Source organism: Pholcus phalangioides, unplaced genomic scaffold, assembly GCF_987345545.1.
Source record: "Pholcus phalangioides strain wild (caught in Gottingen) unplaced genomic scaffold, Ppha-v1.0 ptg000009l_1, whole genome shotgun sequence".
Classification (NCBI taxonomy): domain Eukaryota; kingdom Metazoa; phylum Arthropoda; class Arachnida; order Araneae; family Pholcidae; genus Pholcus; species Pholcus phalangioides.
Window position 1 is genome coordinate 37,038,050 of NW_028301602.1, and position 23,044 is coordinate 37,061,093.

The 23,044-nt window shown below is 34.1% G+C and overlaps 2 protein-coding genes across 4 annotated transcripts; one reads left to right on the forward strand and one right to left on the reverse strand.

Moving 5' to 3' along the window:
* Window position 1: 1 nt before the first annotated feature.
* Ref1 (RNA and export factor binding protein 1) lies at window positions 2–13,593 on the forward strand. The gene is made up of 6 exons (XM_089236062.1): window positions 2–347; window positions 6,443–6,577; window positions 7,500–7,647; window positions 10,666–10,753; window positions 11,021–11,135; window positions 13,180–13,593. Exons 1-6 carry the CDS (start codon window positions 153–155, stop codon window positions 13,186–13,188), a joined length of 690 nt encoding a protein of 229 aa, XP_089092188.1. The 5' UTR covers window positions 2–152; the 3' UTR covers window positions 13,189–13,593.
* Window positions 13,594–15,534: 1,941 nt separating this feature from the next.
* Window positions 15,535–23,005, reverse strand: LOC149083006 (lysosomal cholesterol signaling protein-like). 3 transcript variants are annotated; one of them, XM_089236059.1, is made up of 2 exons: window positions 22,923–23,005; window positions 15,535–20,645 (listed from the first exon to the last, which is right to left on the reverse strand). In XM_089236059.1, the coding sequence occupies exon 2, from the start codon at window positions 20,608–20,610 to the stop codon at window positions 18,415–18,417; it is 2,196 nt and encodes a 731-aa protein (XP_089092185.1). In that variant the 5' UTR covers window positions 20,611–20,645; window positions 22,923–23,005; the 3' UTR covers window positions 15,535–18,414. The 3 variants fall into 3 exon arrangements, with proteins under 3 accessions (XP_089092185.1, XP_089092183.1, XP_089092184.1); XM_089236057.1 differs by having other exon boundaries at window positions 22,800–23,005; XM_089236058.1 differs by having other exon boundaries at window positions 15,536–20,645; window positions 22,666–23,005.
* Between the last annotated feature and the right edge of the window lie 39 nt (window positions 23,006–23,044).

Below are 23,044 nucleotides of genomic sequence, written 5' to 3' on the forward strand. Positions count from 1 at the left end.
AAAAGGAAGTTTTAAACAACAGCTACCTCAGAGACGCTTATTCACAGTTGAATCCCGGCGCTTTGTGCTTAGCCTTTTTTTTCATCCTCCTCGTTTAGGCCAGTTGTTGCACCTGTGTTTGATTTAAACAAAATTACGTAGAAGCTTACAAAATGGTCGACAAATTGGATTTGTCTCTCGACGATATTATAAAACAAAGCAAAGGGCAGTTCCGTTATCCTGGCAGAGGTCGTGGAGGAGTCCGGGGAAGAGGAGGAAACACGAGCAGAGGCTTCTCCCGAGTTGGTGGTGGAGGACCGAACAGAACCTCACTCAGGGGTAGGAATCGTCCACTGCCGTATACCAGAGTAAGTAACATCGTTATAATTGTTACGCAAGAGATTTGTTGTATGTAATCCGTTGTATTAACACATGTTTGATATTGCGTAAAGACTTGCGCTATTTTGACCTTAAAAGATGTATGACAAATAATTTGAATTCTGATAAGTGAAAAAATCATTTTCTTTGGTTTTGGAATAATTATCGACCCCGATTATAATACAATGAGAATTTTAATCTCGAACATGTCAACTTGAATTCATCGTAGTGAACCTACCCGCTGTAGTAGTGGTCGCAAGATCTTGGCGATGTTTTTTCATTTGTCGCCAACACAGCAGCCACCGCATATAAGAATTACTGGTTATGAGAATTAAAATGGCAAGTGGGTTTTGTGTGTGTATTTTTTTTTTTCAATGCATGAAAGTCGCTATCCCTTTTTTTTCTCATTACATTGAAATGTGTACAACCTGAAAAAATCCATATTTAATTTTGAGAGAAAATTCAGAATATCATAGTGGAGAAACGGTATGTGCAATGCATATGGGCCATTCAAGTATTACGTAAGCAGAGTTTTAGCTATTTTTGACCCCTCCCACCCCACCCACTTGTCAGCAAAATTTCGTCAGCAGCTTAGGATATTTCATATCTTCAAAAAGGGTGGTTGATGACGTAAGCAACATTCAAACCCCCCCCCGCTCCCCATTGTTGACGTAATACTTGAATGACCTCATAGCGAACCAAAAACCCTCAGCAAATAAGTGTGCCAATGGACTCTATAAATTGAAATGCCGTGGTAAAGCTTATCATCATTATACCGTACTTCTAAAGGTGGCATCACTTTTGTTAACAAGTAGCAAAAAAGAAATAGCAACTCTGAAGCTGAATGAGTAATAATTATATTAATAGGCGGGGGGGGGGGGGGAAACTCCTAATGGAAAAAAATGACCAACCAGTTTGAAAGGAAGTCATCAAAGGAATAAGGGATATTATATCTGTTGCAAATTAGCTTTCTTTTGCATATTCGGCATGGTTTGCCGGGTCCCTACTTTGCCCTAGAGGGACAGCGGGGGCCACGGTCTGGAGGCTCCCTACTCCTGTGTATGCTTTTGCCTCAAAGAATATTATATACAAGGGTTTTTAAAAATCCATGTGCTGTGGATACATACATGGTGCCATACGTTTTATTTGGTGTACAGCAGCAGACTAAGCGGAAGTGACGTAATGAGCATGTGTGCTACTGTCAAAGTTTATGTATAATCAGAACTGTTAACATTAATCAAAATTAGCTCAGGCGGTGGTGTGTGGAATCGGCTTTGCAAGGATCATTAGTGGCCCGATATACGGTATACTGTTTTGTCATCAAATTTTCATGTCCCAAAACAGCGATATATCGCCAACATAATTCATCCAAGTTCTAAAATCCCAGGTTTCCATAGCAATTAAAAATTGCTGTTGGTGCCTAAAATTTTCTTTATGTAATTACTAAATTAAATTGCAGGCTGGGAGCAACACAAAATGTTTGGAATTTACAGCAGAATATCTACCAACATAAAAGCAGGTTAAAAGATTCATTATTTTGAACCTATTTCTTTGGGTAAAGTTTTTGGCACCTAAATTTTTTTGTGATTTGTCCAGCTCTGTCTTATATGCTAGAGATGGGGCAAATATTTGACAGAATATCTAAATCTAAGCACAACTTATTTATTTTAGAAAATTATATTAATATGTAAATTTTTAGTTTATGGGAAAAATTACTATTATATTTTATTGTGTGGTATGTATCCCTTTCTATGAAAGGTGTTATGTCGTTGAATTTCTAGGATAAGAAAAACATTAAACTGAAAATGAAATCTTACTGCAATAAGATGGACGTGAACGTAAATTACTAGTTTTACTAACAGAAGGATTGCGCCCAGGCAAGATACATATTGAGCTATACTCAGAGGCAAAGAACATCAAAAGAGGAAAAATAAGAAAACACCCCTTCTTGACTGTGTCTCACCATTTTGTCTTTGCTTGTAAAGTCATCTGCTGGTCAAAGCAGCTCAAATAAAGTCATCATATGGGTGGTAAAGAGTCAGTTATGTTAGCCATGCACTGAATAAAAACAAAACGTACTTGTCTTTAAAAGATACGTTAATCCATTAACTACATCAAGTAAATGTGTTGCATGCTTAGTTTTTAAAAATACAAGTCTGTAGCTGTCATATATCGCATGAATGTACTGTTGTACTTCATCTTTAACACTAGAAACGTGGAGTGGGTCAATTTGACCCAAATCAAACTGTTTTAATTTATCTCAAATTTAGACGCAGATGTAAAAAATTCGTGACTTTTCACAATATTATATGAATATTCATGAAAATTTTATTATATTCACATTTCGTGATTGAGAGCTATAAACACTTATATTTGGTTCATTTTGACCCAATGTACTATTCTATAGAAAAAGGGGGGGGGGTGTAGAATTTTCTTGGAACTGGTTACCCTTTCTAAAATTATTTGTAAATGAAGATAGTGAGGAATAAAGGTCTTACAAGGTCAAGGCCAATTCATTGTTAAGAGTAGATTATCTTTTTTTCAATGGAGGAATGGCAAGTAGAGCTAAATATTTTTTTCTCTTTTTAAACTTGAATACCAGGAATTCTGATGCGACTGAACAAAGATTTTGGAAGAGTAAAAGCTTAACTCTAGAAAAAAACGTGTAGTTGAAATTTCTGTAATCAAACGATGTCACAGAAAAAGAATAAAATTCTGGCTTGCACCAAATACGTTTTACACGGATTCCTAAACCTTGGGAAGTATCAGCGTCCAACGAATCTATCTTTCAGAACACATAGTGATGCAACTGATCAAGTCATTTGAGAACAAGGGCAGAAATGTCTCAACCGACTCTGACACTCACTACACTGAAACTGGCTCAAATGCTAAAAGCCAAAAAATATGAGCTTAGTAGAGACGATGAGACGAAATCAAAGAGCAATATTATCTGACGCAATAAAGATAGTAAAACTACAGTTGTCTGGAACAATGATGCCACAATGACAATTTATTAAGGAAACAACAATATAAGTTTTTCATTACTCAACACGCTTCATTTGGCAGTAGTAGCCCCAAAAAGCTTCCACACATACACAGAAATTATTTCACACTGCAATTCAACAAAGTGTAATGATCGTAGTTGTAGTGATCAAATGCCCAGAAAATATGTGGTGAAGGTGGCATCACAGATGTTTTCTACAACATTCTGGATCTCACTTTAAAAATATTCCTGAACTATTTTTCGAAAGCAGTTCTAAAATCTTTATTGAAGAGCTGCATTCACCATATGTTGTACCCTTGCGCAAAAGGAAACACTCTTGATTATGTAACTGTTCGTGGGCGATCAAAATAATAATAGTAATAAATAAAAATAAATGAGTCTGATGTCAAGTAACACAAAAATGTGGGAACAAAACTAAATTTTTGCATGAGTGAATGTGCAAGAATAATGAAGAAAAAAATTTGTTGAACTGCTCATCATAAATTTCACTTATCAGTAAGAAATCAATACTTATTTGACAGAATCATATTAGACTTTTTTATACTCAATTTGGCACATTTGTTTTGCGTCTTTGTCATATTATGGGATTACTGAAAAATGTTTTTGGACTGAATAGAGTAAATAATGTATATTAAATCTTATTTTTACTGAATTACTTAATTTTTTAGCTAATTTTGAAGCCCATTTTATATTCATAACCAAATTCAAATAGTTTTCCATTATGAATACGCAATTAAACAACATTGAATAAGAGTAGGGAAAAAACTGAAAATAAATTCCTGTTTTTTTCGTTATGAAACCATTTTTCACAGTTTGGGTCAATTTGACCAAGTCCGCGGTTCTAGGTATATCAAAAGTGTCACGGTTCTAGTGTTAATATACAATAATCCGTGTTGCACTGGCACTGTGTACGTATCCTTAGCCAAATTCATATACTCTATAGGTGTGTGTATTGTTGTCAGGGTCGGGAATTTTGCTGGCAAAAAGGACTGGCAAAAATAGTTTTATGGAATAAAACATTTGGCTCAATGTGTGTTATAGGTAACTGAGACTTACGTCATTAATATTAAATCGTTACAACAATCAACTTTATACTGTTGTACTGTGAGGTAATGTGGTGGAAAATGCATTTATAATAAAATAGATACCTTTGGTATTTGTTATAATGACCACCCATTGTCTGGGACGATCAAGGTCATTATAATAGTATACAATTCTTTTGCATCTATTTTTTCTATAATGCTGGACGTATAAATTGATACTTCATGTATTTATTTATACGTCTTATAGACAGATGAGGAAAGAATCTGTTTTTGTTGGGATAATTTTTACCATGTTTTTTCCACCTATGGCAGAAACTTGCCAACCTTGATATAGTAGAGCCTCAAAAATTCAAGCCCCAAAAGTTTGAGTTTTCGGATAAGCTGAAGCACTGAAAATTTTTGAATTTCTTTCTTGAGACCATCATTCTATTTTTTCCTCCAAGAACCCAATTTTATTTTTTCCCCAAATACCAGGTAATACAGTAATTTCAGTTTGAAAGGAACTAGGTAGCCCCCAGTCCTATAATGAATAACTGGTGTAATAAAATATTAAACTATGAACATAGACAATTTTAACTTACTGGGGGGGGGGGGGTCGCTGAGAGAAAAGTAAGTTTGACCATTTTATTCTTAATAGTGGACTATTGCTTACGCCAAAATCATTGGAAAGGCAGTTGAAAGCTATATAAAAGATTTTAACAGCTGGCTGATGTGAAGATATATTTTGGAAAGAAAATTCAACTGTCCCTGCGGGGAATCGAACCCACTTTCCAGGTGAATGCACTAGTCTAGAGGCATCAAATAACTCAATCTTTCCTTGGAGCTCGATTCCCCACAGGGGCAGTTGAATTCCCTCCCTATAAAAACCTTTTTATGGATAGCGGAGAGTGACATTGTTTTCGGATAAGTTGAAAGCTATCAGTGTCTGAGCATAGTTCACCATCAATCCCCCCCCCCACCCCAATTATTTAATCACTCATCTTTGTGCCATTTTCACATTTTTCTTTAATTTATTTTATGGCATAAGATCTCTATTCTGTACTGTTTGTAATCTCAGTGAGATGGTGCAAAATTACTTTAACAATATAAGTAAGAGAAAGTTTGTAGCTGGGTGATGAGTGAACTTTTCCTCTAAAAACTGTTTTACTTTATTTAATCAAAATAAAGGTATGAAATATTTTGGGTCCTCCACCATGGCCAGGTCCCGGACAGCATGTTCCCTCGTTGGCTCGGGTGAACCTCCGCCTTTCATATAATAAATACTGACACAAAAAATAATTCGCAAAGGATTTGGTTGGCATTGATTTTTTGTGTTATCTTTTTTTTGTTTGGGGATGTTGAAATGTTTGGCTTTTTTTTTTTCAGCCATCATTAAATTCAACGATGTTGAAGATGTTTGGCAAAAAAAATTCTGGGTTGACAGCCAGAAATTTGGTGCAATCATAAATTGCTGATTTGGCATCAACCTCGCTTGTGAAGTCTCAGCTCTACAATCTAATGCGTGAAAATTTATCAAGGTTGATGAAAACGTTCTGTCACTCACAGTGGTTGAGAATTAATTTTAAAACAAGTTTTACTTGAAAATTTGTTTAAATAAAACTTTATTTCACAGATTGAAAGCTTCTTGTAGCTTTAGACCCATTCTATCATAATGAGGCAGACAATAACTGGTTTTATTTTTCATCAAAGCATTGAAATGAAATGATAGGGAGAAAAATAAACTTCCATTACTGTTAAAATGAACTGCATTTCAGATGTAAATTTTATATTTTTTGATCAGTTGCAAAAAAATATGATGGTTCCTGAAATTCTTTTCCAAAAGTTTTTGTATTTTTTGCTTCCGTGAATTTATTGTGGGTAGAGATTGATTCAAACAGAAATAGAAGTTGCGTTTGAAGTTTTGCTCCATAGGAGTTTTTGACATCTTTCTAGAATTTTAAATTTTAGTCTGCAGAGAGTTATACATAAAATTTCAATTTCTAAACATTTTGTTGATTTAAATTTATAATTTTTTAATTACATTTTCATAATTTTTTAGCCGAAAGCTGTACCAGACAGGTGGCAGCATGATCTGTTTGATGGAGGTGTGAATCAGCGTGCTGGTATCAGTACTGGTGCTACAAAATTAATTGTTTCTAATCTTGATTATGGTGTTTCTGATACGGATATTACAGTAAGTATGAATTTTTGATATTATGTTCATGCATGTTTTTTTTAGGGGTTGAATATTCATAAGTTGTGGTAGATTTATAACTTCGGGTTTTTTTAACACATGCTATAAGAACACTCATTCTAATTTCTATAGCTGGAAATTGTTTTTAAACTGTGTGCTCAATTAGTCTTTACATATTTAAAATACAAGTAGGAAATATGTGATCAGATAGGCCTACATGTTTTTCTCCACTATACCCATCTGTGTTTGGTAACAAAATACCTGTGTCTTTTTTTTTATTTATTTTTTTTTATTAAATTTCACCTCAACCAGTAAGGGGCCATTCAAGTATTATGTGAACAAATTTTTAGCCATTTTTGACTTCCTCTTCCTCCCCCCCCCCCCCCCCCCCTTGTCAGCAAAATTTCGTCATCAGCTCTGGCCCTCCGAATCCTAACTCATATTTTCATAAAGGGTGGCTGATGACGTAAGCATTACCCAAACCCCCCTCCTCATCAAAAGTCAGCAAATCTGAAACACACCCCCCCCCCATCGATGATGACGTAATACTTGAACGGCCCCTAATGAAAAATAGTTTACCTCTGTCTCATTCAACTATGTTCTAGAACAGAAACAATTTTTATTTCCGCCGGGTTCTTTAGTACCTTTACCTGAAGCATATATCCAATGTAATAAAATGGCAAACATTAAATGGAGGCAGCTTCAAAAATGGTCAGATGAGCCAAGATCTGTGAAGAAAGTTTGGAATATTAGGAAAGAAAAAAAGACGTATTGACTATATACACAACTTCCTGATGTTGTAATTTCAAGGTTTCTCATTTAAATCTCATGAACATTTTGCATTGAATTTTAACCCTCTGAAGTCCTTGTATGTTTTCACACCTCTCATGGGCAGTGTAAAATAGATTTTATTATTTTGTAGGAGCTATTCACAGAATTTGGGCCCCTGAGAAAAGCAGCTGTCCATTACGATAGATCGGGACGATCCCTTGGTACTGCTGATGTGATCTTTGAGCGGAATACGGATGCCATTAAAGCAATGAAGCAATATAATGGTGTTCCCTTAGATGGTAAGATGATTTATTATTATATTTCTAGCTATCTTTGAAGCTATGATCATTAGAGGAAAAACATTTGTTACATATTAGTTCCAGGGTTGGGTTTTTACCAGGACATGGTAAAAACCTTTGTACATACAATTAGCGTCTTAGTATTGATAATTAATATTTAAATAATTATCAGAAAAGAATTCAAATAAACTTAAACTTTAATTAAAAAAGAAAAATAATCGCATAGAAAGAGAAACTGTTGTAACATGACCAATGTTTGTGTCTTCCTGAGCAGTACTTTGAATCAGAAGTTGTTGTAAAACTAATTTTCTTTTGCTACCTCTTTGTATGTATAAATTCTAATAAATTTTTTTGTACAATTTTTAGAACTTAAACATACAACAGTGAAAAGCCTATATAATAACAGAATGGACCAGATATATATATATATAATGTTTACCCAATATATATATATTTATAATATTGCTATAAGGGAGTTATCATTATGAATGGAGTATTTTAACACTATGACTCTGGACCAGAGAGTAATATCAATATAGAGATCTCGTTACATAGGATTACTGTGCAGTGGAAAAATCATTACAACAACACTCTATATAATGATAAATTCCTCTACAACTGGTCTGCAAAATATTGCTATATCAAGGTTTCAATGTATGTTACTTCTAGTATAGAGACAGAGAGGCCCGCTATTTCTATACTATTATGAACCATTATTGATTAATACGGGCATCGCTTTATTTTATTTTATAAACCAATTTTAATTATAAATGATGTAATCAGTATTTTGGTTCTTTTCCCACTTTTTATTATCACTAAGAGCTCTTACCATTATTTTTTAAAGGATTATTTATCAGGGGCATTATTTACAGAGGAAGAGACCCTAAGTGATCTGCTGTCCAGAGCAGTGAATTTATATAATTTGTGGTCAAAAAGATCAAATTGAAACAAGAGAAGGGCGGCGATATTCTAATAGCCAGCAGGTGACAAAGTCATAAATCCATGCTATTTTTATGAACAGATACCTGTAACTAAAATTTGTAGCGTGTATAATTTTCTCCTTTAATCCATTGGCATTTGATGACATGAGACTCTGTATAGCAGGGCTTGACATCAAAAAATATATTTATGCGCTAGCCAAATTACTTAGAAGCCAAGCATAATTCTTTGCTCAAGATAAATGGTCCTAAATACTGTTTTTCATTTTTTACACACACACACATATACAGTCAAACGTCGTTAATGAGTCACTCTTGGGAGAGCAAAAATATTACTTATTAAGCGGAGTGACGTGTTAACTGGGTGACGCACTAACGAGGTTTGGCTGTATATACTGTCGAATCCTGTTATAATGTACGCCAAGAGACCGGAGGAATCACTTTGTTGAAACAAAGGAATTCCAGGGTACCTAGCATTGTTCCTATGTAAACTTATTTGCGGGATTAGAAAAGTGTTCGTTAAAACGAGATTTTCGCTATGAAGTACAATATTCAGTGAAGAATATTTAAATTAAACATCTTACCCCTATTTATCCTGTCCCCCCCCCCCCAAATTTATGTTTTTGAATTCAAATATCTCAGCAAATATGGCACTTAGAAACTTGTAATTTCTTTGTTTCAGGACAGACAGGGCAATAATTTTCTAATTGGGTTTTTTAGGATAGGGTGACAAAATTAAGTTTATATTTTTTTTTAATAAATATACAACTGCTTGCAATATGAATGACTTATCTGAGGTCTACATGTTATTTGGATATCTTCCTAATTGGAAATATGCCTCTAGAAATCAATGATTTGGCATTAATTCATAGTGTGTACACCCTAACTATACACCCTATGTTTTTGTTAACCTCGACTTTAATTTATCCAGTGAAAATGTGTTTCATCTAGTTGGCTGCATATCCCTAAGAGAGAACATTACAAGCGCAGTTAGACAGAAAATGTGAAATAACGTAATGGGTTCTGAGCGACTGGTGAAAGTCAGGGAAATAGATGGTCAGAAAATATGTAAATATTCTCTCTCTGGGAAATATTTATTACTTATATATTATCTGTATCTCTTATATATTCATCATGTGTAAGTCAATGAAAAATTCCGTGATGGGGGGAAAAAACTAATGCTAGAAACAAAAATTCAGAATTCGGAAGTTCAAGATTCAAGGCTTTATATAAAAAATTATTCTTCAGTTTTTCAATCAGGGGAACCTTAGTGCTATATTGTTATGCATTAAAAATACTTAGTGCAGTTTAGCTAAGTTCAACTCCCTATATTTTTCTGTAATTTTTTTCCCATGCACAAAATATAGAAGTAGAGCAGAAGTAGAAAGAAAAAAAAATTTTAATTTTGTGGTTTAAATCATTGATTTAAAAAAAAAAATCAAGTGATTTAAATCGATGTACCCTGTTGGTGGATGCTTACATGTTGTACGTGTTCTTACAAATGTTTTGTGAAATATTTGTTTTGGCTTTCAACCAACCTTTTAAGTAAACTGCAAATATGTTAATAATTCATTCCTTCCTATAATTGTAATGATTCTCAGAAAACAAAAGGTTATTTTGTTCTAGCCCTATTTTGTTTCGCTATTGAACAAAATAGGGGTGATCTATTGGTCAATCATAATCTGTGAATTGATGGCCACTATCTTGATATTGAGATTTAACAAGTCTTTAATCCTTTAGTTGGCAGTTAGAAATCCCCCTAAAATGACATTTTTATTGAAGTAGGTTTTTTCTGATTTTCAGCAAGTGCAAACTAAGGAATATCGGGGAAAACTTTTCCATTGAGAAATTAACTTTACTAAATAACTAGGCTTATCAATGCTGAAGTAAGAGGCTTTTTATGGGGGGGGGCGCTTAAAGGGTTAATTTGTAGCAAATATATATATTAGTATCTGCATTTAAAGGTTTATCCCAATGTTCATGAGGTACCTATGCAGTTTTAATATGTTAATTTGCGATTTTAGATGTTCCAAAAATGCTCTTGTTAAATAATCTCGACCATTTTTTTTTTTTTCTACAGGAAGACCAATGAATATCCAGATAGCAAGCTCATCTGTTCCCACTTCAATTTCCCCTAGAGCCCGTACAACTGGAGGATTGCGAGGAAGGTATATTACCAATTAAAGATTCTCATGAAATGTGCATGACAGATGAAAACAGTTCATTGTTATTTTTTTGTTAAGAAATAAGTTAGCTGGTAAAACTTGTAATGTTACCTCAACAGCATGAGGGTGTATTTTAAATCTAGTCATACATTTTGTGCATCGTTATGTTGCATTTGTAACTATATATGACTACAAATTCAAATATATTGTCCATCGTAAGTATAATCTGCTTATATAATAAGTTATTTGGTTCACTATCTTCATTTCAAGGGGCCGAAGTATCAGCAGAGGTAGAGTCGGACGTGGGGGTAGAGGAGGAGGTATGTTTAAGAGTATACCTACTGCTGAACAGCTGGATGCCGAACTGGATGCTTATGTAAATAAGGTAAAAATTAAAATTTCCCCATCTTAACTCATTGAATTAAAAGTTTTAAATTAATAACTAATTACATCGATTCGTATATTCAATTTAGAGATTACATATTTTGTTTTTTAAAATACTTATATTTCAAATTATTAAAGCTTGAGTATGTAGTGTACTGTATCAGTTGAACAGTAATTGAATGATACTTCATCCTGAATGTAGAGCATACCTGTCAACTGTTAAGATTTAATCTTATTTAGTACAATTTTAGGAAGTACTAAATCGTAATATATGATTTATATGCTTTTGCTTCTAAAAATGATTTTTTTTACCGAATCACTAATATTGATTTTTCCTACCTATTGACAATTTCTACCAGCGTAGAAATTATCTATGGTCCGTTGGTTGACATCCTAGCTGAAAATTCCCGCGGTGAGAAAGAGTGGACCTCCGCTGGGAGTTTTGGCAGCAATTTTACTGGTGTAGCTTATGCACTGAAACAATGTCTCGAGCAACCACTGTACTAGACAGTATACTGAGTGTTGCCCCAATCCTTTAGCATCCATTTCATGGATCAATATTTTTTGAAATTCGCATGCCATATCCTAACCCTTCATGGTTTAATGAAATTATATAGTGTTTTATTTTTTTAATTCAAACCTAATGTTCTAAATGAACTTGTGCCAAAAATTGTTCATAATTCCTGCATTTTTGATAGATTTACAATAATAAACCATTTTTTCTTAATTTTTGATTATCCTCAAAATTTTACCTTGTCGTTAGTATAAAATTACTTTTTTATTGCACTTGATTCTAGTAAGATATTATTTTGCTATATAAAGTGTCATTAATATTAATCGTTCAGGTGACTAGAATGTTAAATTTTGAGTTATGAATATTGGATGATTTTCAACACTTCAGCATCCACCTAATAAATTTTTTAAGTAAACCATATCTTTTCTCATGCAGCGATTACTTTTTCTGATTATAATTATATAATTTCCTAATCAATATTTAGTATAGGGTACCCTTTCTACCCTGTATAGGAAAATGGGCTGCATCACTATTTTTATGGATAGAGTAGGATTTTTTTTTTTTTCTGAGGTTGGCAGGTGATCCCAAATTGTAATAATTGAAAAAATTTGCACTGGTGCTTATTATGTGTTTACTAAAGTGGAGTCAAAACTACACAAAATTTTTGGAATTCATATCAGCAACCCCCCCCCCCCCCCCCCCCCGTTGCTTTGTTCTGTAGAAGTTCAAAGAAACATTTTTTTACCTGTTTTTCACAGAGAAAAAAATATTTTGCTCCTGAAATTTGTGGCTCCTAGAGTTTTTGCAATTTGTCAAGCCCTGCACTATTAGGAGTGTTATTTCTCACTTAATTTCCTGCTGTATTTAATAGTCTTCACCAAGATCATAGATAATGTTTTATATGAAATAATCTCTTTCAGCAAATTTTTGCAAAAAGGAGGTAAAATACATTCAGCCAAAATTTGCAAATTTTTTATTGTATTCCTTATATGTGAATATCTTCATGAAATATCAATTTGGTCAATTGCTCACTATCGTGCATTCTTAATGGTGTTTTCTTTCAATTAAATTTCCCACTTGAATTGGGCCAAAAAAAAAACATCTGTTCTCAGTTGCATTTCCTAAGCCTGTATTTGTCTCCAAATAAACTGGTAATAGTAATGTTATCTTGTGTTACCAATTAATATTTACTAAGAGTACTTGCTGGTATGAAATCTTACCAACTGCAAATAACCTTTTTATTATTCTTTAAATATATATTCTGATCTGTAGTTGAATCTCATAACGAATTCCAAGAGACCAGAGAAATCACTTCAATAAAACAAAATTTTGTTATGAAGGAATTCCAAGTCTTTGCATTGTTCCTATGTAAACTTATGTGGGAGATTGGAAAACTGTTCATTAAAATGAGATTTTTTTCGCTATAACAATATTTGTTAAAATGGGATTCGACTGTATTACATACATAGGTGTATTAAAAAATTTGTTTCAATGATTGTGCAGCCACATAACCTTTCTGTGAATTTTTCAGATGGAATGACAAGGTGATAAAACAAACAGAAACACATTTCTGATCAGACTTCATCTGAAGAATTCCTCATTGTTATATCAAGTTCTCCTGCACAGTACAAGGCTGACACCAGCGAAAATATATTTTTACAACTGGTTGAACTTATAAATTGTGTCGGGTCAATCAAATCGATTGGTCTGTTTCTGCAAATGTTTGTTATAAGAGTTTCAAATGATTCTCATTTCCAGTGGAGATATTTTTTTCGACCCAGATTCTGCATGATTGATTTTTTTTTTTTCTGTCAAGGGATGTGTGCTAGAAAATGTGAAAAAAAATATATTTTGTGTCCTTAATTTTCTCCATATAGATTATCTTAGTCAAGTGCTGTGTATGAAGACTTTATATATATAAAATGCTGTTTTTAACTATCGTGCATTCATTTAAAAGCATTCTTATTGGTATAGTTTGATCATCTGAAATAAGTGAATCATCATTAAAAATTTTTTTTTCAAACAAAATTGTCTTGTGTATTTCGACATTTTAGGAATTTTCAGCTGAAGGACTGTCCCAGCCTAATTGATTCTTCTGCACATGAATTATTAATAGCTAGATACAAATGATGTAATTATCTTAAATTTTTAAAATAATTAGGAATGACCATATTTCATTAAGGCTGACACAGGACATCAAATTAACCCATGCTAAAACCAGGGAAAAGATTAGTTTCTATTGTTTAATAGCTATATATGTGGCATTTAAATTCTAATACCGTAGAGCTTTGATTATCCAAAGGAATTGGAGTATAGAATCAGGGCTAAACAAATCCTCGGGTCAACTTGGTATTGGCTTCTAATATTTTTTTATATAGTTAATAATTGCAGTCTGAGAGCAGCACAAAATGTTTGGAATTTACAGCAACAATGTCTGCGAACATGAAAGATCACTATGCTTTGAGAAAAACATTATTTTGGACCTTTTTGCTCCAAGTAAAATTTGTCCAGTCCTGGTATAGGTAATAAATAGTTGAAACATAATGTAAATTACAAGAGAGCTAAATAGGTAACTTAAAGCCCATTAAGTTGTGTTACATAATACCCAAGAGCTGTACACTAGCTATTTGCTGAATAATTACTGCAGAGATCTGAATCTTGCACGGAGTATTTGCCTTGTCTCTTGTAATTTCAAACTATATACAGGTGGCCGCGAATAACCGAAACCATAGTTTTCTTCTTGTATATCTCGTTTATTGAACATCATGGGAAAGAGCAGGGTGACGCAGAGGATAGAACGAAATGCAAAAGAGGGTGCAGCGATTGTTGGCTGTCGTGTCGTCTTCATATCAAGTATGCTGTAATATGATAAGGCTTTCTCTACCAATTATTCTAAATGTGAAGAGCGTACCATATGGGAATCTATGTCTTGCAAACAATCCATTGCTGATTTGAATGTGCAAAGCTTTTCCGCTATGTTACTCATGATGAACCTGTCGTCTACTTTATCTTCATCTGGTACCGTTTCAGGAGCAGTCAAGTTGCATTAATTGCTCCTCTGTCAACACCTCTGAATTGCTATTAATTTAGCAGTTCGACTTCCTCTATATCCATATCATTGAACCCTTCTCCACCAACGTGACGATGTCTCTTCAGTTGGCTCTGTAGAAGTGGTGGTATCCTTTAGTGCACATTGTGGCAAAAGGTTAATCCAACCCAAGAGGACTGTTTCTCTCTTGGGGGCTGCCACGGCTCTGGTGATGACAGTAATGTCATTAGCGAGCTATTCTAAATATGCACAACTAAAATTTTGTAAACAAAACACATGAATGACGATTTCTGAGTGTTGAAAAAAAAAATTCCAGTAAAGTTAATTCACTGTTGAGAGAATCAAATGTTTTAGTGTAAAGCAAACTAGCTATTACTAAACCTCACATGCACCTCATCCATATTCTTCTGTGGAACCTCTAACAAATTGGTACACATTGGAATGTGCGTTAAGTTTGTTTCTGTATAGATATGCCATCAGTTTTTCTAACTATAAGTGAGGTGTAAGGATTGAATAATTTATCATTGTAGGCCTGTTGCTCTCTGTGGCGAGACTTTTTAACGGGGAGATCAGCTTGCATTTGCACCTCAAAGTTGAGCCGATCTCCCCTTTAAAAAGTCTCGTCACAGAGAGCAACAGGCCTATAAAAAAAAAAACTAACTAGCTGTGAATTTTCCCCTCCCATAAATATGAGTTATTAATTCATACAAATTATCTACATCCGCAATGTTTGATAGAAAAATTGGTTTACTCAAAATTTCATGAAGATTGTAAATTCCCATTGAGAAAAACACATTTTACTATGTAGATAATTTTATATATAGATCAACATTCAAGATACAGAAATATGAATTATCAATTAATAGAATCACTTTTTTATAAATACATTTTCTATCACATGAAGAAACATGAAAATATCACAGTATTATAATAAAATATAGCCAAGTCTTGATTATTTGAATATGCATCACCCTATGCAAAACTTCCAGTTATCATTAGATCAAATTAACACAAAGTTTCGGGATCTTGTGAGACATACATTCAACTCATCACAGATTGACTAAACATACAGTAACATACTATACTTCTTGCCATAAACATTATGGTAAAAAAAAATTCCATGCCTTCCTAAGATAAAATATTTTGTATTCCAGAACATTTAATATTTCCCAAAGTTTTTGTCTCATTGCGCCCCCAACTCAAACCAACCTGGTCCATCTGGACCATTCCATCACACCTGGGGGAGGGCATATAGCCTAGGTTGGAAAATACTGTTCTAGAATTTTTTATTAGAAAATGCAGACCATTTCTGAATAGTTGAAATGCAACTTGACTAGTTCATCCTGCATTAGTGTTTGCAGATTCTTAAAGTCAATATGCAGGTGGTTCCTTAAGAAAAATTACTATACTCCAAAATTATATTAACTCAAATATACATTGAATAGCATTAATACATAGGTACCAAGTAAAATACTTCGCATCACCTTACTATTAATGCAGTAAAAATTAAAGCTTGGAGAGAAATGTTTCCCCTCGGATCATATTTTCAAGAAATAATTCGATGAAAACATGAATTTTTATACTTTTCTGCCTGAACAAATTGTATGAACTCCCTTAAAGAGAAGGTGGAGAACTACTTTTTGTGTAGTTACTGGCAAACTTCATAATGGCCCATGTGACATTTTTCATGTCTATGGAGCAACGTTTTTATTTAATGTTCCGAACTATTGAAAACTCACTAGATAATACCTTAATATTTCAATGTATATGTATAAAACATTAATTGACCATTTGTAAAGTTCATTTCTTTATGTGAAAACAAAAATATCTCATATTATTTATTATGAAGGTTTTAACTCCACATATAGTATAAATCTTTAACTGAATAAATATCAGTTTATGTGGATATCACAGATAGTGGCATTTGCAAACTGCTTCCTTGTATTCTAGGAACAAATACAGCCTATGACATATACAATAATTTGTTAGACCTGAAAACTGTTCATTGATAATCTGGGCTGGACTAATCACAAAAAAATCTAGGCACCAAAAAATTATTACCACCAGAGAAAAAGGCCGAAAATTATGCTTCTTTTGAGTTTTCAGGGCATAGTGACCCTCTTTCGTGTTGGCAGAAATACTGCTATAAATTCCAAACATCTTGTGCTACACTCAGCCAATTTTAGGCGCCAATAAAATTTTTTTAGTCAATCTGGCACCTGAGATCTGTCCAGCCCTATTGATAATTAAGAGGTTTTCTGAAATTCATTGATTGGGAGCCAAAAATTTGGGGTTTTCTGTAATTAAAAAAAAACGGTCCTAAATACTGTTTTTTTTCACCTTATCCAAGATTTCATTACCCCATTCAATGTTCAACACACCATTAAACCACTCATGCACATCATCCATATTCCTCTAAGGAGCCTCTAACAAATGGGCACATGTCGGAAGGTGCGTGTATGTGTAGTGAACCTAACGAAATTCATTTCTGTGAAATGCTTGTTAAGTGTTGCCAAATTCAGAAGCAGACAAATGGGCTGGTTGTTTCCCCCCCCCCCCTTCTTTTATTGCTTGTGTCATGCATGAATTGTTTTAAATCTGGACAAACTTTTTGAGGTAAGCCACACTGACAAAAGGGTCAGGAAATTTCATGCAACCGATGCCAGTTTTTTGGTTCACAGGATTATAGTCAAGCTCATGGGATTTGTCAAGCACTGGCTTCTCTTTGAACCCCAAAGCAGAATGTGCCAAAATCTGCAATGTACGTCGCAGAACAATTAGCGCCACTGCAGAACAATTCGGAAGAATTTTAAGAAAAAGTGCAAAAAACACTATTACATGTATGGAGATTTTTACCGCAGAACATTTCCAGTCAGCTGAGGGCTCGTCGCAGAACAGTGCTAAACATTCTGCTTTGGGGTCTTTGAAATTGTGTTTTTCAAACCAAAAATAGTATATATGTGCCACAAGCCTCTGCAACAGTGTTCTAAAAATGTATGTGTTGCACTGCACATCTCAAAATAAACTGTAATTTATTACATGGAAATTTCTCAACTCCACCTCACAATACAGTGAGGCTAATTTATAAAATAAATATACCATATTTCTATGGTATTCTATTCATCACCATCTGTGACGGTTATCATAGGTAGATAAAAAGGGGGAGCTTTGGCACTAAAAGAATTAGTGGTGTAGGTGAACTATATCTCCTGCCCCACCCTCCTCTGTTTTTCAGTTTGAAGAGCTTATATCTTTATGGGCGACGCTTGCTGTATCGCGCCAGTGTGAAACCGGCATATCTGTTTATGGGCGCTGCAGACTTATGTGAAATATATCATCAAATTTTAATTTAAAGATTTTTATGCACTAAATGTATGGTCACTTGCATGTTTTAGAACAGGAGGACTTTTTTCACCACCCACCACTCTGTGTTACCACAGATGAGACAAGTTGTGTAATGCTTAAAGCAAGCCTGACTGTGCGTGTCACATGGGTTAGATTGTTATTGTCCCACTTGAACCACTAGAGCATGTGTTGGGTCTTTGAGACCTGTGTCTGTATTTCAATATGAAACATATTCTGAACCCATACAGTGACGGGTAAATTTGTAGAGTATTATTTTAAAAATAGGACCAACAGAATCTTTCCACATGTCCGAAATGAGATTTGTATTTATACAATAAAACACTAACTAGCACACACACATCTGATTAACTATCAATCACCACCAGTATTCCAACAATTTGTTATTCTCTGGAGCATCAGAAAGATTTTCTGAATTACTAAAGAATCATATCCGAATAGGAAAAGGCATAAAATACCTTGGGAGTTTTGCAAAATAATATTCAAGAACTGAAGCTCAACTAAGGCACCTACAAATTTCTCTGTGACAAGACTAGAAACACAGACTGTGGTGCATACTGCTATAGAAGAACAAAGAGAAAGCAAAAGTATTAAATATTTAACCAAATGATTTCTTAAGTTTATATCAACTTCATGCTGAGAATTTCGTTGATATTCAATTACTTCGGTAACACATTGTTGTCGTTGTGATGTGGAGCAGGCACGAGTCGTATCACAGAAACATTCATAGATACTATTGACAGATTCTCCTGTTGTGCCATACTTGGGGATTATGCGGCAAGTATCTGCGCTACTATCACCTATATCCTCAATATCAAATGAACTAGCATCTAGAGTTGAGTCTCCTGATGCCATGTTAGCACAACAATTATCAACAACATCATTAGTTTTATTAGTGCATGATCCCAATAATGCACCATTTTCATTTTCTGAGCGTGAATTATTGTGTAAATGATCTGGTACTTCATTGGTATAACTGCGGTTAAATCCCATGTGTCTATGCTGAAATATCAAAAAAACTACGGTTATAAAAAATGCAGATAATGATACAGCTAAAACTGCTGAAATCTGTGCTTTTCCAAACTGGAAGATCGGACTTTGTGTTCTGTCATTTAACCACATCAGACATAATGACAGTATTATAGAAAATAATGAGGGTAAAACAAACCCACTAACACAAATTAAATACCTGTATCTCAAAACATAACACAAACTTCTCCATTGTAACAGAAATATCAGAAAAGATAAAAACACAGTTAATGTAAAAGTCAAAATCAAACCAGTGAAAGACAAGAAATAATGTGCGTAAAATAAATATGAGTTATCTGAAGCAAAAAACAATAACACTGCACCAATGGCCATCAAAGTCTGAGCTATTATGAGGTAGGCTGTCCCCAAAAAACATATATCCTTCCAACGTTTCCGTGCTATAAATATCATTAGGAGCCAAGAACATGCAATTAAGTTCATGATACCTACATATGAAATGGTTTCTTTGATATAGTAGTCAATGTTTTTAAAACCTTGCTGTGTAACAGAGATGACGGCACCAGATGTCATCATGAGAGGAGCAGAAAATATTGTGCTGTAAATTGTAGCAGATGCTATAATGTTTTCAGATATTTGATATTGTTTGGCAAATATGAAAGCAGTGGGTGCACATGGTATAGTTCCATACAAGAAACCTAAATTACTGAAGTCGTCTACATTTTTTGACCCTTTCATGAAAAATGCTACGATTTTTTGGAGTAACAATGGGAGAAATGCAATTTTTGCCAGTACAATCAAAGCAGGACTCAATGAGTATGAGTTCCCGATATCTCCATATTTTTCGGACATGCTGTGCCCTAAGACAAATAATGCCAAAGTAGAAAACACAGAACCAACAGCATCTAACAGATTACCTATAATAGGATGTATTGTATGATGGAAAATAAAATTACAAATTATACCAAGGGCTGTCATTATAATAATGGGATTAGCTATTATGGATTTTACAATAGTAATAGCTGAATTTCCACTGTGATTTCCATGCCTGTTTACATATCTGTTGGCTTCCATCATGAAAATGCCAACAGGGTTCAAAATAAGCAATTGAATGGGCACAATAACATACAAAATAGACGCATACATTGAATGTTTATCTTTATATAAAGAGAATATTAATGGGTAGCCAAGTGCAAGGTCATTACTTTGCGTAGCAGCTATAGCATAAAGACCAGATTTTCCCAGATTTGTCGGTTGTGTCAATAACATAGTTATCAAAGTCACTACTACGAAAACAGTAGCTTTCGCAACAAGTACTGCAGCGATGAATTTCCATTCAATGTTTGCAAATGAAATGGTTGCTAATGACGTAAAAATAAGAACTGGAAGAGAGAGGTTCTGAAGAAAAATACACATCCCTTTAGCTGAGTCTCCAGGTAGTATGTCACATCGCCCAAAGATGTAACCTATGGTTATAATACCAAAGACTTGAATCACGCCAGGAAGCATGCTTTGCCCTAAAGACATCTCTATTGAATGCATCACATTAAATTCCGTCATCATCAGCAGATCTTTCAATGGGAGTCTTTGGGTAGTGACTATAACATGCAAGATATATAATCAATTTTGATGTTTGTATATATATATCCACAGACAAACATATATTAATGCATAGAATAATCAACTAATAATGAGTAACTCAAAACTAAAAGCAACTTTGCTGTAGAAAGTGCAACGTATGCTACAGTAGAAGCTCAATTAACCAAGTTCAAAGCACTCAGATGCATAAACTGATTTTTTTTTTCAAAAAAGTAGGGGCAGTGAAACAACGAACGAAATTCTTTGTGCAATAACAAATTAGTTCAACTACACAGCAGTTAGTAGTGAGAGCTTTACGTGTTATGCAAAAATAATGTGATTTAAAAAACAGTAAAAGATTATTTTTCAAGGTATGATAAATGATATGTACAGAGCTTAATGCAACTTTATATACCATATTTTAAAGTGTATAAGGAACCCCCCCCCCTCCAATTTTTTTGGGGGCTTAAAATTTGGGAAAAATTGAAAAATATACCTATAATACTATCATATATACATGTATAAGGAAGATATGTAGAAGCAAAGAAAGATATATAAGAATGCAAAAACAGGTCCCCTATACACGTTAAAATATGGTATATCATGAGCAAAAATACAGAAGGGTATGGGGGGGGGGGGCAGGGCAGTCTTAAGAGCATCATGGGGTGCCTCCGGGCCAAACCCTACCTGGAAAATTCTTGAAAAAAATTCAACTACTTTTAGTTTTACTGAGACTCATGCATTAAGACAGCACTGTGGGAACATCACCCCCCCCCCCAACATCAATGATGGAGCTGACTGATCCAATGTAAATGCATGTATAAGAAAGGCTGTAGCAATGGTCTGATCCCCCCCCCCCCCCGAAATGTGAGAAAATAACCAGAAAAAGATGGCCAAATCTATTGTTCTATCACTTTGGTCCCAAATTTCTGGCTATGGGCTTATGTACAAGAATTAACATCTACACATTGTGCACCCCTCCCCTGCGTGTTTCAAATCTATCTCCACCTATGCTCTATATTATATTCATTTAATATTTTAATTTCACTAAATGTTAGCTCATGAATAGCTAATGTTAGCCATCATGAATTAATCCGAACAAAAAGATTTTTATGACATTATATAGTAGATTCAGCGGTTCCCATTCTTTCTAATTGTACGCATATTCCAGCTATACCCAAGGGCTATTTAGGGGGGAAAACAAGTAAGGGAACCTACTAATGCTAACCAGAGGGGGAGATCCCCACCTATGCTATGCATTTCGCTTCAAATCAGATTGGAAACCATGTCAGTGGAATTGTTTTTCAGTGTAGGAAATATGGCGCAAATGTGATCCAATCTCCCTGTTAAAGTTTCACCTCAGAGAGCAAAATGATTACAAACGATACACATATTCAGCCATTACACTTCACTTACAAAATATAGATGGCAGCACTAAAAAAAATCAGACACTATGTAAACATTCAGACTGTTAGGTACACACACACACTCACATAGTAAACTGCCCATGGCACATTGTGCTAGGCTTAAAAGTGTATGAAATATGTCAATTTTCAATCATTTTTGGAATTGGCATGATTGGAAGCCACCAAGCTGGCGTTTACCTTTTTTTTGGAAAAGTCTGACTCACTTATGGAATGAGTTTATTGTAATTCATCTATAGCAGTGTTTCTCAAAGTCTACGCTGTCCTATTAGTGTACTATGTGTGACCATTAGTACCATGAAACAGTTTTATACTAGACTATTCTGGGGATCATCAGATACATGTCCACTAGGGTGAGGAAAGCAAAAGTTTGAGAACCACTGATCTATAGAAAAACCAAAAATCTCCATATGGCTATTGTCAAAATTTGTTTGATGATCCTTGCAAGTGAATAGTTGTGTAAAACAACAGCTTTGTTGGGTTAGTAAATTTTATTAGTGAAAAGGTGTGGGAAAGCTTCATGAAATAAGGACACAATCCAGTTTGTTATTAATTTTATTAAGATAAATAAGAAAAAAAACTTTGTTTTATTAAGATGAATAAGAAAAAATAATACCGTATACTCTTGTTCAGCTGTAATTTATCATTATAACTACCAAAGAAATTCTAATGAAGTTGTCAAGAGCGTACTATCAACTATTTATTGTTTTATCTTAAAAAGCAAGGAAACCTATCTTGTGTTGACATTACCAGTGAGTAGCGAAATGAAAACAAGAGTTTGACTTGACATGACTAGCTAACAAATCTTTGGGTGATTAAAAAAAATTCAAATATTTACTGCAAAAAAAATATCCAGATAAATGAATCAGATACTTTAAAAAATTCGTTGCTTTGGTTTTCTTTTGAAAAAATTAATTGAAAACGATTTGGCTGCAAACCCAACGAGCAGGCCGCCATGTTTGTTGATGAAAACTTCCAGACGGCTTTGACTAATG